We start from the raw sequence: 15,228 nt of genomic DNA, 5'->3' as shown, positions 1-15,228 counted from the left end.
TATGTTATTGTCACAATGGTTTAAAAATATTTTTAAGTTTCCCTAGAATTACTGGTTTGTTCTCATACCTCAACGATTTTGAACCCTCAGATGAAAGTGGGCGTGTAACCGAGGCACTAGATACACTTTGCTGAGGGTGTGAATAGCAACCTTAGTGCCCCAGATCACAGCCCCGCGATCCTTGTGGAAGCAATAACTTAGTGACAAAACCTAAGTATGTTCAGATTTTAAAAGGTAATTGTAGCTAAACCGTTGTGATGACTAACGAAAAGTTGGCTTAAATTACAATTTTAAAATATACCTCTGTTCTTTAGGTTCAAAACTTTGATCTGGTTAAAAAATTAGGTACTAAGATTGTTTTAAGTTAAATGTTCAATTGGACTTTTTCCCCCCCAAATAAAATGAAATCCTAACTGTTGTATAATGTTAAATACATAGATAAATAATCAGCTCTTTGCTGCTAATTGACCTTGCACTTGTACCTTTTAATTTATTCCACTTTTCTTGCTATTACGATTAGAGATAAGAAGTTTGCCATGGGTAGGGTGAAAGAAATCATTTCTTCACTATTTTCATGTTTCTTAATTGTTTACACGTTTTGAGTAAGATCGTTCTGTGCTGGATTTTCACCATGCCCAGTGATGCTGGTTCAGTGCAATCAGCTAAAGAGAAATTAATTCTGCTTTGATTTCCAAAGGAGTAAATCAATGTCCCCACTAACAGGAGAGGATGCTTGGGGTGGGATTCGCAGCACCCAGTGGCCTGCTGTGCACTCCCTCCCTAGGCTGTTTCACCCGTGAAAACTCATTAGGGTCATTACTATGACCACAAACTGAAGCAAGAGATGAAGATCTCATTCGTTCGATGAATGAGATTCGTTAAAATCTCACTCCCCCAGTTCTGATGAAACAAAGAAGCGGGTGGGAGGGATGACCACCCGGGTCTTAGGGAACAGGGGGACAAGATCGTACCTGAAGGTAAACTGATCCGACGCCCGTCTTTGAGCTTTAGGCGGCTCCTCTTAAACTTGCCCTTCCTCTTCTTGACGTTGGGCCTCTCCTGGCTCAGCTGGAAGATGAGGATGTTGAGCTCGCGCTCCAGCACGTCGATCTCCCGCGCGGCCAGCTGCTGTTCCCGCCGCCTGAGCAGCTCCTCCTGTGACTTCTGCTGCAGGGCGGCCCGCGTCAGCTCTTCCTCCCGGGACCGCAGCTCCTGCCGCAGGGGACAGCGTCACCGTCACCTCGGGCTGCCGCGTCCCGCGCAGCTCCACCGCCCGCCCGCTGCAGGTCCCCTGGACCGCGCCCCCTGCAGCCAAGACGGGCCGCGCTGGACCTCAGCACATCAGGGGCTCGCACTCGCACAAGGCTCCCTCTGGCCCTTCTAGGGTTTTTTTGTTTCATGGTTTTGGGGGTGTTTTTTTAGGGGGGCGGGGCGGGGGGGGCAGATTGGCTTATTTAATTGATGGCTCCTGTTTTACTAGGGGCCATGAGCATCATTAAGTGGCAGGTTTTGAGTCTTACCATGTGGTTTCTCAGATTTGCCCTTCTTCATGGAAGGTTCTTTATTAAGTTTTTTTTTTTTTTTTTGCTGTACGCGGGCCTCTCACTGTTGCGGCCTCTCCAGTTGCGGAGCACAGGCTCCGGACGCGCAGGCTCAGCGGCCATGGCTCACGGGCCCAGCCGCTCCGCGGCATGTGGGATCTTCCCGGACCGGGGCACGAACCCGTGTCCCCTGCATCGGCAGGCGGACTCTCAACCACTGCGCCACCAGGGAAGCCCATGGAAGGTTCTTTATGAAATTTTTACCCACCTTTTTCCAAGCCCAAATCAGAAGAAGGCAGATAAGCATCCCCTGAGGCTGAGGTACAGCGGGCTCATCCTGTGACACGGGCAGGCTGCACCTCATCCACAGGGGCGCACACAGGACACCTGGCCACAACGTCAGGTGTGAAGAGCGTCAAGCTGTGGGCCCCAGGTCCCATCTGTCTGTGGCCCTTCTGGTTTTATGGCCCGAAAAGAGTCATCACACTTTGTTATCGTCTCTGGCTTGTACAATCACCTGACACATAAGATGTACATCAACACACAGCGACCAAGTACCGATGTGAAAGTCCCATTTAAAATGAAAGCCAAAAGGGAAAGCTTGACTAATTAAAGGATAGTTCTTCTTGTCACAAAGACTGTGGCGGTTCCGATGTCTTTCCTTAGGGTATTTAAGAATTTGCTTAGGGAATTAACACACCGTGGTGGAGAGGTTAAGGGGAAAAGCAAAGTGAACGTGGCAGGGGTCAGGTGAAGGCCCATCAGAAATGAACACGCAACATCGCTAAAATGATAAGCTGCTGGAAAATACAGTCAGTACACAGAGAACTTATCAGGATCCCACGGATGGATGGAAACTGTCACTTTATACACAGATATCATGAATTAGCTAACAAAAGTCCCTCTGTCGTGATACTGACTGATTAAAATGTAACTTCCTCTCGGTTTTGGTTTTAGAATGACTGAACTTGTAAGAAATAGAAAATCTATGAAGAATACTTTTATTCCTATTAGAGAAAATTTATTCAGTAGTAAAACTGAGAACTCTATTGTTTTTAATCTACATCCGCATTCTTATTTCTGTAAAGTGTTCCGTCCTTTACCGGAGACATAAATATTCCTTTCTGTGCTGAACTGCTTTCTCTTCCAGACTAGCCTGCCATAAATCAAGCACTCCCATAGAAAGCAAGGCATCTGCAAACTTTTAGTTCCACTGCTCCAGACAAAGTTAATCTTAGGATATCCTAATGCCAAGAACTTTGTGAGAAACTCCGCCTTCTCAGGTGGAGCTCTGGGCTGTGAGCTTTGAGAGCTATGAGTATGGTGTGAACATGTCACACTTTATTACAAGCAGGCCGCTTTCCAGAGGCCACCTCAAAAGTACTGATGCGTGAAGAAACAGTGCAAGACAGAGGCTCATGGAAGGAACGAGAGCTGGGCCACGGGACTGGAGTCATAAAGGAAAGCAAATGCGGAGGGCCATCCTCCCACAGACAAATATGATAATATCAAGAAGAAAAGGAGAGCCCTAAAAATAAAGGTTCTTTATTCAGATCAAACCAATTCTGAACTTATGGTAATGCTACCAAAGTGGACCGAAATCCACCTCTGAAACATTCTTTATTTTTTCTGAACAAACTTCATAAACAAAATGGCAGGAGAAATGATTTTCTTAAGACCAACTGATATTCAAATTACTTCTGCTAATAAATACCAGCTGATTTTTATAGAGAACAGTATTTCTTCATTACATTGTGCCAGATATAAATGACTATTTATTACTTGAAAAGAAAAAAAAGAAAATGTTACCTGTTAAAAAAAATTCTGGAATCCATTATGTAACTGGTGGCTTTCTTCAACCAGTTTGTCCAAATTGGAGATTTTACTGTAGTGTATTTGGGGACAGAGGCTCATTTCCAGTCAGCTTCTAATTTCTAACTCATTACCGTCTGCCCTTTTGTTAAGATATTACTTTTCAGTCGTGTAGATAACAATCCAATTAGCTATTGTGAAATGAAATGGCATGAGGAAGAGATAAAGGCAGTAAATTCACTTAGGCTTTTTGTGCTACTGCTACAGTAATTGCATAAGAAACCATTTTAAATTCCAGGTCCCAAACCAAAATGTGAATCCCTTTGCAATGACTTTATAAATTAAAAAAAAAAAATCACTTGCCTAAGACTTCATAAGAGAAAAAAATATCATCAAAGAGAAAGCAGCCAAAGTACTCTTCCTTCTGAATGAATTTTAAAACATTCAAAAGTGTGTAAAAAAAAAAAAAAGGCTGGGGTATTAGAAGCCCTTTGGATACTTTGAAATTATGAAGCACACAAAAACATTCTTTTGGTCGCTGAGATCACTCCTCAAGTACTACGTGTTTAATTGCTCGGCACAGGCCACTTAATAATGGAAAATCCAAATTCCTGGCAGTAGGTGTTAATCATTAACAGTGACAGGCCTTCGTACAGTGGTTCAAAGACAGGTGCACGCACCCAGTGCACAGAGACAGACACACAGAGATAAGAAGCCAGGAATCTGGGGAGGAACCGGTATCTATGGAGGCTACAGTTTACTGAATAACACAGAGCACGGCCAAGTCACTGACCATTAATTCCAAGTCTGACGCCTCCTACCTTAAGCAATCAGTGAACAAGAAAGGGAGATAGAGCACGTCTACTGTGCTTTTGACTCCATCAAAAAAGATGCAATTAGAAACCTTGGGGGGGAAAAAAAAGGCCTATATATTATTTAATTGTAAATCAAAGGCTCACAAGATACCATAAATGCTGTACTTCAAAAAGCACTGCACAGAAATCACGTAAAAAGAAAAAGTAAAGATACCACTAGAACGGAAGTGAATCCAAAGAACAACAAAGAAACTACTTCTAAGACTTCAAAATGGAGAAAGAGGAGTCATCCATTCTTTTTTTTTTTAACATCTTTATTAGAGTATAATTGCTTTACAATGGCGTGTTAGTTTCTGCTGTATAACAAAGTGAATCAGCTATACAGATACATATGTTCCCAAGTCATTCACTCTTGAAGCATGCTTTTTTTGATTTTTACACCACATATGATAAGAATTAACTCACTGAATGTGCCTCTGTCCTACAGTTTCATAAATAATTATCAAGAATTAAAAATAAGAGTTTAAAATAATAATAGTTATTAATAACATTGCTTCCACACTTAAAATTCTGTGGTTTCAAGTTTTATCCTTCCTCCAAGTCCTCTCCCATTCCCAAATGTTTTTACTTCTGTTATTAAACATCTAATTTTAGAATTCCTGAAAACCATTTGGGGAGGTGTATAAAAACAAAACAAAACAAAAACCAGACTCTTTCCTCTGTCATTTTTTTTTTTTTTTTTTTTGCGGTACTTGGGCCTCTCACTGTTGTGGCCTCTCCCGTTGCGGGGCACAGGCTCCAGATGCGCAGGCTCAGCGGCCATGGCTCACGGGCCCAGCCGCTCCGCGGCATGTGGGATCTTCCCGGACCAGGGCACAAACCCGTGTCCCCTGCATCGGCAGGCAGACTCTCAACCACTGCGCCACCAGGAAAGCCCTCCTCTGTCATTTTAAGTCAACGAAATGTATTAAAGTATCTAAAAAGCATATGAATAATATCACTGATAGTAATCCTTCAAAGAACTGCAGGATTTAAAAAGTAACACGCTCAGTCCTTTTCCAGTATGACTACGGCTCAGAGCCCCATTTCCCAAACGCCCGGGCCGGGGATGGGGAGGGCTGTGCTGCCGGGAGCCTGCCCGGCTTCCAGCAAAGCCACTGCTTCCTCTGCTGTCAGGCTAGCACTGTTAGCACCTGTGAAGTGGCACAAAGGCTCTGAGCCCCGGGGGGGGCCTCACTCGTGCAAGCCCACACAACCCTGAGGGACCGAGACAGCATCTCTGTGACACTTCACTGTGGGAGGCGCTGGCAGAATGGTCTTCATCAGCAAGTGGCAGAGCCCCACGCCCAACAAGACAGGCTGGCTGGAGCCCTCGGTCTGAACCACTTCTCTAGACTGCTGGAGACTCCGGCATTCCACTAAAGACGTAATATAACGAGGGGGCAGGGCCGGCCATAGGTTTGTAGACGTCCATACAGTCACCCCTGGGGTCTGCCTGAATTCCTGGAGGGCAGGGAGCAGAACAGCTGAAGCAGAGTCCACTGCGCTGTGGACCACCGGCTCAGCTCCAAGTGCTGGCAAGTTGTTGACTCAGAGACCAGATAGATCTTCATCCCTGGAGCATTCAGCCAAGAGGTCCTCCTACTTCTGGTTGTTCTGAAAACAACCTGAAACACAGTTCCTCCCTCACCTGCTGGAAGGTCCTTCCAGCACCGAGGACAGCCCTGCGCTCCGCTCCCCGCCCCTTTCTGTGTTCACTTCTCTTCTCTGTCGGCTCAGATGTGCAGGCTCCTCTCCCACCTTCCTGGCCGTCCACCTGGGGAAACTCTTTAAAACATGGTGCCTATAATCAAACGTGATGCTCAGGATATGATCTGAACAGACTCAAACGGGACTGACTATTTCTTATTATATGAGCTGTATGTACTTATCAATGGGGTCAGGGTCTAAGGTTGCATTTGCCAGTTTTGAATTTTTAAACCCACAAAATACTGAAAAATCTAAGGAAGAGAGTGAATTACCTGTAAGTCTGCTATTTGAAAAATATGGCTTACCAAAAAAAAAAAGAAAGAAAAAAAGGACTTTAGCAGCTCACAGATTTCTCCCTAACCTTTATTTTTAACTTAATTAGTTAAAATTATGAAGTATTTAAAATATACTACGATTAGAGAGAATAGCAAATACCCATGCACTTACTATCAATATCTAATAGATGGGAAATTTTTACCAAATCTGTTTCACGTCTGTTAAGGTCCTAGGCGCATCATATCTAATCCTATCCCCTCCCTCTTCGGATCCGCTTCCTTAAGTTGGTTTGTATCCTTCCCCTGTCTATACTTTCAGTCTTTTTGTACATTTGAATAGTATTATTGTTTTTTTTTAAGTACTTGATCCATCACTACCATTTTCTTTTTGTTTTTAATTAATTAACTTATTTATTTATTTATTTTGGCTGCGTTGGGTCTTCGTTGCTGCGTGTGGGCTTTCTCTAGTTGTGGCGAGCAGGGGCTACTCTTCGTTGTGGTGCACGGGCTTCTCATTGCGGTGGCTTCTCTTGTTGCGGAGCACAGGCTCTAGGCACGCGGGCTTCAGCAGCTGTGGCTCGTGAGATCTAGAGCGCAGGCTCAGTAGTCATGGAGCACAGGCCTAGTTGCTCCAGGGCATGTGGGATCTTCCCGAACTAGGGCTCGAACCTGTGTCCCCTACGTTGGCAGGCGGATTCTTTTTTTTTTTTTTTTTTTTGCAGTACACGGGCCTCCCACTGCTGTGGCCTCTCCCGTTGCAGAGCACAGGCTCCGGGCGCGCAGGCTCAGCGGCCATGGCTCACGGGCCCAGCCGCTCTGCGGCATGTGGGATCTTCCCAGACCGGGGCACGAACCCGTGTCCCCTGCATCGGCAGGCAGACTCTCAACCACTGCGCCACCAGGGAAGCCCCGGCAGGCGGATTCTTAACCACTGCGCCACCAGGGAAGTCCCTGAATAGTATTGTTTTATGTGGTTTTATAAATTTACACAATGTGATTATCCTCCTGCAACTGCTTTTTCTGCCCAGTATTATGCCTGAGACTTGCTCATGTTGAAACATACAGTTGGAGTTTATTCATCTTAAGGACTGTACAGATTTCCACTATATGAATATACAATAGTTTAGGCACCTATTCCCCTATTAATGGATATTGGGGTTGTTTCCAGTTTTTCACTATTACAAACAATACTTCAGAGTGAATAACCTTAATTTCCTTGTGCATACATGTGGGAGTTTCTCAAGATTATATAACCAGAAGTTAAACAGCTGAGTCACCTCTGAGTCTGCCTCTTTTATAGCATAAGATTCAAAGAAGGACTCATGGCATTTATCCACTTTTAAATTCCCTTTTCACTTAAAAATATGACAATAAAATAATTGCTAATACCTCTTACCTATTAAAATACATATTAGGAACATGTTAAGAAACTTTACTTAGGTATTTATTATTGTATTTACTGAATGTCTACCATGGGCCAAGTACTTTGTTCAGTGCTGTGGATGAACACGACCAAGAAAGAAACAGTATAGTTCCTGAACTTAACTAGCAGAAAAGGCAGACCAAGGACACATAAAGACGCAGATAATAATGAAGTATGACTCAGTGTGGGCATGATAAGGGAGGCGCAGTACACTGCGACACACTTTACGTGGTACAAGAGGATAAGGGAAGGGAGCTCTGGGAGCCTAAGAATGAAGAAGCAGCACCTGTGAGGAGGGGAAAAAAGCCAGGGCGGGGTCGGAGGAAAGAATACACACAAAGGCCAAAAGTCAGGAGCGTGACGTTAAGGGAACTTGAAGGGATTCAGTCTGGCTGGAGAAAAAGTGAGGTTAAATATGGTAGGACAAGGAAGTTAATGAGGAAAAGGAATTGGCCACTGAAGTGAGGCGGGTCTGATTTGCGTTTTAGAAGGCTCACTGGTGGCGGTGAGGGGCTCAGTTAGGGGAGCGAGGCTGGAGGCAAGGCACCCGGGTAGGATGCTGCTGCAGTATTGCAGGTGATGAGTGGGGACAACAGGGGTCAGGGGAGTGAATTACCACTGAAGGTCTCTGTCACAGAGAAGACCACATCTTCAAGACCTTTGAGATTGGGTACCTAAGAGAACAGTAATCTCATTACTACACAAAGGAAGCACAAGGAGGGAAGGCAGAGGGGGAGTGAGGAGGAGGTTCTGACTTCTGTGGCTGGTTGGAAAGTGTTGCCAAGATAGTACATCAAGCCCCTTTTTAAAACCTGTCAACAAGATCCAAATCCCTAGCCTGGCAGTCAAGGACCACGCAAGGATACACAGACTGCCATATCCATCTGCATATCCCAGCGCTCCAACACTCTTCCCAGCACACGGCAGACATTTAATATGTTTGCTGGAAGGAAATTCTAACATTGAAACTCAGAAAAATTTCCCCAGGGACAAGCTCTTAAACTGTATTTTTTTTTTCCAGTGAACAATTTGCCCTTTGGGGAATACCTATGACATACATTTTATTCATTCCCAATTCAGCCTGATGACAGTAGAAGTAAGCTGCTCACGGATAGCATTTGGGCATATGATATCTTGGCTTCATGCACAGAAGTATATACACTAGCTCAAGAAATGTTTATGCATATGTATTCAAACCACATTTTTTCATTCCCTCTTTTGCCCTTAGGTTGGCTGTAGGCCTTCAGTATTACAGTCAATGTGAAAGTCTAGTGACATAAAGGAGAGCCATACTACATAAGTCAAGGTAATTTAACATGGGAGAAGGACTCAGCTATGTCACAATCCCATGTTTCCATGACGTACACTGGAATAAGCAAATGGACTCTTCATTTAGCAAAGCATTACTGCCTACTGAAAAAGAATTCTATTTTAGAATCACAAATATACGAGGTACAAAAGTTCCTTCCTGGACAAGTACATGGCTTTGTAAAGGTTATCAATAACCTGCAATGTTGTATTTTAGCCCAGACATTTGTTGCCAAGTACAAGAGAAGAATTTAACCTACTGAACAATTATACACCTCAGACAACCGGAATACACCTTGAGTCATCAAAATGCTCAAGTATTACAAAACTATCTTTTAAGAAATACTTAATACTTACTATGCGTGAAGCATAGTACCATGCCCTGAACTTGGGGTCTTCAGTGACTGCTGACAGTCAGTTGTCACCAGGAACTCACTTTACAACTATCTGCTTTCCAATTAGGTGTGTTTCTGCTTCTCCTACTTCACACGTAGTATGTGGTTAATATATATGCAGCTTCAGCACATTTAACATTCAGGTTTATTGTTTTTCTTCTTCTTAAAATACATAAACCAACCAGAGCTTCACTCAACATATTAAGGAATTCAAAAATTACACAATTTCCCAGCTTCTCCAACAAAGCAATGCCTTGGAGATAAAAGGGCGGGGGGAAAGGAGGAGGGACTGGCATAAAAGAAGCTTTAAAAGACCTAACTAAAAACATGAAGCCCTCATTTAAATTCTGATTGGTACCAACCCACTGGAAGAAGACATCTTTGAGGCAAACTGTGACATTTGGGTATGGAGTATCACACTGTATCAAGGAATTACTTATTTTTTTAAGATAATAATGGCAAGAAAGATATTTTAAAAATTCCTACCAGTTAGAGATGCATATTGAAGCATTTAAAGGTAAAATGATGAGAGTCTAGGTTTTAAGTTAAAATACTGCAGTTAAAAAAATGATAATGGGAAAAAGAAATGAACAAAATGACAAAATACTGACAATTACTGAAGCTGGTTAATGCATACTAAGCATTTAGTATGCCACTCTCTCTCCTTTTTAAAAAAATTTTTTATGTTTGAAAATTCCTCTAATTAAAGCTTGTTTGTTTTCCAATTATATGTTTTGAGTACAGTTCTGTTTCATTTTGTTTTGCCTGGAAGGAAAGAATCAACAAGTCTGAAAATATTTTAACATAATGCTGACAGTGGTTCTTGACTCAAGTTTTCCACAGTCTCCGTAAGTGTGAGCACATTATGCAATTAATATATATCACTCACCTTTTCCTTTGTTCTCAACTCATCAAACATTTGTTGAATTTCCAGCTTCCAGTCATCTTGCATGGAATGAAAAGATTCTTGAGGCATTTCAGTCATAACTGCCTTTTCAATTGCAGTCAATTGTTCAAGAATTAAGGCAAATGATGGACGAATATGAGGGTCCTGTTGCCAGCATTCTAAAATAAACAAGAATCACGGTAAGTCCATTACTCAGTGTAGTTCAGATTATCAGCCCATGTTGACTGTGTCTGCTGAAGATTTTAAACATCAATTGATAATAATTTTGAAAATTGTATTTTATACAGTGTCTGTGTCAGCAGCCTGTGTAATAATTACTATTAGACGAGGTTCTTGTATTCTGCATTATTTGACATTAGTATGTGGATGTGTGTTTTCTCTGCCTTACCATGTACCATGAACTCTGTCCACCTAAGCTGTCCTGGCCACATGACTTACAGATACACAGTTCTATAACTCAACCCAAGAAAACCAAAGTCTCTAAAATGTTACAGTCACAAGAGAGGTTCTAAGAAATAGTCTAATAAGTAAGATAACTTGCTGCTTACAAAAAGAGTTACTTAACGATTTTTAAAAGATAAGATCAAAATAGATAAGGTCAGGGCAAAACCATGCCAGTTAAGACTGTAAAACATTTTTGGTCATTAGGTAGAATTAAAAATAGCACATATGGAGCCAATTCAATATTGTCTTTGAACTCTGCTAGTGTATTTGATGAAAAGTTTATTACCATTCAACTGAATTTTGTATAAATGAGTCACTATTAAAGTGGATTTTTTTTTTTTTTTTTTTTGCGGTATGCGGGCCTCTCACTGTTGTGGCCTCCCCCGTTGCGGAGCACAGGCTCCGGACGCGCAGGCTCCGGACGCTCAGGCTCAGCGGCCATGGCTCACGGGCCCAGCCGCTCCGTGGCATATGGGATCCTCCCAGACCGGGGCACGAACCCGTATCCCCTGCATCGGCAGGCGGACTCTCAACCACTTGCGCCACCAGGGAGGCCCTAAAGTGGATTGTTTTTAAGTTACTTAGTTCATCAAAACTTTACCTGACATCTTAGATCAAAGACATGGTTTCTAATTCTTAAAATAGTATAATCTAAAATCGACTGAAAATTAGAATCACAGAATATATCTTTTTGGTTAAAAAAATATACAGATATTCTAATGAACAATTCCCCTCACCCCCACAGACACACAAAAACAGAGATGCCCAAATACCTTTCATGAGCTTGGCAAACGGCTCAGGGCAGGTGGAAGGAATGGGCAAAGTGAGCTTATTGACTGCCACCCCATAGGCCACAGCAAGACCGTCAATGCCACGATAGGGGACCTCTCCCGTGAGCAGTTCCCACAGCACCACTCCATAGCTGGAAAGCAGAGTTTTCATAAAGTTAAACGGGGTCTTTTCCTCTTGACACAGTTGGTGGGAGAAACGTATCAGTGCCTTCATCCAGCCCCTAATGAGAATCTTCTCTTCCAACAAAGCCCACATGGACCCTTATCCCAACATGAGGGGAGGGTTTTTCCAGTTAACTTTCCAAACACATGCAAATACACTCCTTCCCGAAATTGGTTATGCCTTCATTACAGGAAAAGAAACTACTTAATGGATAGGAAAGCTTAGGAGCAGTACACGACTGAATTAAACAGGGTCCAGAAGCAGGACACACTTGAAGAGCAATGTGGCTGTTCTGATGTTTGTCTTTCTGTCTCATTTTTTCCACACCTATTGAGGATCTTTAGGACACTGAAGATTCCAGCCCCATATTACTCACCACAGGACTGAAATCGAATCATGCTAACTACTTTTTTTTTTTTTTTAAGATTTTTTTGATGTGGACCATTCTTAAAGTCTTTATTGAGTTTGTTACAGTATTGCTTCTGTTTCATGTTTTGGTTTTTTGGCCTCGAGGCATGTGGGAATCTTAGCTACACAACCAGGGATCGAACCCGCACCTCCTGCATTGGAAGGCCAAGTCTTAACCACTGGACCGCCAGGGAAGTCCCAGGCTAACTGTTTTAAAAGAGGTTTTTAAAATTGTTTCCTTCTGCCTCTCCCTTTATATTTAGGAGATGGGTTACTTATGTTTCCACCTAATGCCTAGTAGTAAGGGACAAAGAAATCCTGTGGGTTTTCCTGAGCCTGCTGGGAGGACATAACAGGTCTTCTTTGTAATGGAGGAAGGTGAAGTGAAAGGAGAATAAACAAAGAACAACTGCAGCTGCCATGCTCTCCAAAGCATCAGCAGATGTGATGCAGGTTCACTGCTGCTTCAGTTTAAGGGCAAATGCAATTACATACAAGAACGAGGAAACACACAGTAAAAGGATCTCTAAGTGAACTTTTAAAATGAAGCTAAAAGGGGCCTCCCTGGTGGCGCAGTGGTTGAGAGTCCGCCTGCTGATGCAGGGGATACGGGTTCGTGCCCCGGTCTGGGAGGATCCCATATGCCGCGGAGCGGCTGGGCCCGTGAGCCATGGCCGCTGGGCCTGCGCATCCGGAGCCTGTGCTCCGCAACGGGAGAGGCCACAACAGTGAGAGGCCCGCATACCGCAAAAAAAAAAAAAAAAAAAAAAAATGAAGCTAAAGGACCAAATTTCAGTATACACCTATACTAGAGAGTCTCAGACACCCCAGTTCAAGGTCGTACAGAGGAGCACAGAAATAAGCCTTGTACATCATATACATTTATTCTCTTCTACAAAACCAGTCAGAACCTTAGCTTTCCTTTACCTTCTTCAAAACACAAAGTGCACTCAAATTATCTTTTGACATAAAACATCAGTCACTCCTGACACTCACTTGACTTTAAACTAAAACACAGAAGCATATAAGGAACAGTCATATTTGCTTTATTTTTAAGTTCTATTAACATAACTATTTACTTTTCTAATCTTTTAAAACTTCATTCGCTTTAAGTTAAAACAAGAGTTTGAAATTTAAAGAAGTAACTTAATTCTCATTTAATATGCCTAAGGAAAGGCAAAACAGCTCAGAATAACACCAAAAAAACCCACATCATTTAAATTTGCTTTGGAACTGATTTCTGAGTCTCATTTGATTATCTCCCGATCTTAAGAGATGGGGGGATTCACAGCATCACAAATACAATAAGTCCTCCATAAAGAAGACCTGGTCTGCAACAAGCGTCTCTGGAGCCCAGGTGGTCATCCTGGCCATGATCACTTCATTTTCAGACCTCTCCACTAGTGCCTAATGGACTCTACACTATATACCGAAAACATTCAGAAAAGGAAGGCAGAAACAACAGAACGTGCCCTGAATTCAAAGGGGCCTCAGGGATCCTCCCACTGATGTTCCATGGCCCTAAAAGCAGAGGCGTTTGCATCCTGAGGCCCCTGAGCCCGGGGCTCCCTCTCCAGCAGGGGGCGTAGCAGGGCATCACTGAAAGACAACTGGACCTAGAAGCAGCACACCTGAGGCAGCACACCTGAGGCTGAGCTGTGGGACCACTACTACCTGTTGCCTATGTCTCCACTCACACGGCCTTGAAGCTGATCTTGAATCACTGATAAAGTATCAGTGACATTTCCTCTGCCATCTCAAAGCACTGTTTTATGTTTTGTTAAAAAAGGAATACATAATGCAGTACCTGTAAATTATATAATGCTATAACTATTAGCAATTAAGGTGCAACCAGGATTTTTCAAAGGCTATCTGCTTAGTTTCTTGAAAATTATCTATGGTATGGTGCATTAGTGAGACACATTCTTAATTTCAAGAGTAAGTAAACTGAACTCATAGATCAATCAACAAAACTCATCTCAGTGCAGGGGGCCAAAAATTATTAGAATAACTGAAAACTGAATAAATGCAAAGAAGCTTCCTTGCTATTCTCATTAGCAAATAACAAAATTAAAACCAACAATCACAACATAACTTTGCCTCTTGGAAGTTTCAGAGAATGAATAATTCAGGATAGGTCATTTTTCCAGAGAGAGGTATTCAGGTAAAAACCAATGTGAAAAAAAAGGGAGCTATTTCGATGGGACAATTTTTAAAGTGTAATGCATATTCTTCTGCTCTCTGAAACTGGGTGGGATATAGTATAAAAAGCCCTCTCCTGGGGACCTCCCTGGTGGCACAGTGGTTAAGAATCTGCCTGCCAATGCAGGGCACACGGGTTCGAGCCCTGGTCCGGGAAGACCCCACATGCCACAGAGCAACTAAGCCCGTGTGCCACAATTACTGAGCCTGCGCTCTAGAGCTCACAAGCCACAGCTACTGAGCCCACGTGCCACAACTACTGAGCCTGAGTTCTAGAGCCCATGAGCCATAACTACTGAAGCCCATATGCCTAGAGCCCGTGCTCCCCAACAAGAGAAGCCACCGCATTGAGAAGCCCGCGCACCGCAACGAAGAGTAGCCCCTGCTCGCCGCAACTAGAGAAAGCCTGTGCGCAGCAACGCAGACCCAACGCAGCCAAAAATAAATAAATAAATATTTATTTTTTTTAAAAAAAGCCCTCTTCTGAGAATACAAGTAGCCTAATGATTAAGGGCTGTGGTAGCAGGAACACAGCTTTTAGGCCAGGGACCAGAGTCTGCTACTCACTCACGAGTTTTACAACCCTGAGGAAATTTCTAACCCTCTCAGTGCCTTGGGTATGTACTCTGTGAAACTGGGTAATCATGGGAGACACTGTAAAAGTTCAATGATAGCATCTGTCAAAGTTACCTGTAGGGTAGTAACTGGTAAGGAGGAAGTGGGGCGAGAGAAGATGATCACTAAATACACCAGTATATATAGCAGCCCACAGCACCACAGACCAGAGCCATGCTTCTTGAATGCAATTATTTCTATGGGAATATTACGAAGGAGGTTCTAAAGCAAAGGTATGTGCAGTTCAGGGGGACAGCCTTCCCTGCCTTCTGCATCCTGACATCTAGGACTCTGCTGTGCTTTAATATATCCATGTGTTCTGGAGATGTGTGTGGACGTCTGGCTCCACAACCAGGTGGTTCTGGAAGCCAGCAGATTCC

The 15,228-nt window shown here is 43.1% G+C and overlaps 1 protein-coding gene across 1 annotated transcript in view; it reads right to left on the bottom strand.

Annotated features, from left to right (window-relative positions):
* Positions 1-15,228, bottom strand: part of MAP3K21 (mitogen-activated protein kinase kinase kinase 21) — a 51,267-nt gene that overhangs the window by 17,475 nt on the left and 18,564 nt on the right. Inside the window, exons 3-5 of the mRNA XM_060107909.1 lie at positions 11,443-11,591; positions 10,208-10,383; positions 972-1,212 (exon numbers count right to left, since the gene is read on the bottom strand). Of these exons, the coding sequence (XP_059963892.1) occupies positions 972-1,212; positions 10,208-10,383; positions 11,443-11,591 (566 nt within the window). The remainder of the gene's footprint in view (positions 1-971; positions 1,213-10,207; positions 10,384-11,442; positions 11,592-15,228) is intronic.

Source organism: Mesoplodon densirostris, chromosome 1 (assembly GCF_025265405.1).
Source record: "Mesoplodon densirostris isolate mMesDen1 chromosome 1, mMesDen1 primary haplotype, whole genome shotgun sequence".
Lineage (NCBI taxonomy): Eukaryota > Metazoa > Chordata > Mammalia > Artiodactyla > Ziphiidae > Mesoplodon > Mesoplodon densirostris.
Note: the sequence above shows the minus strand (reverse complement) of the source record. Positions and strands in the feature narration are given on the sequence as shown.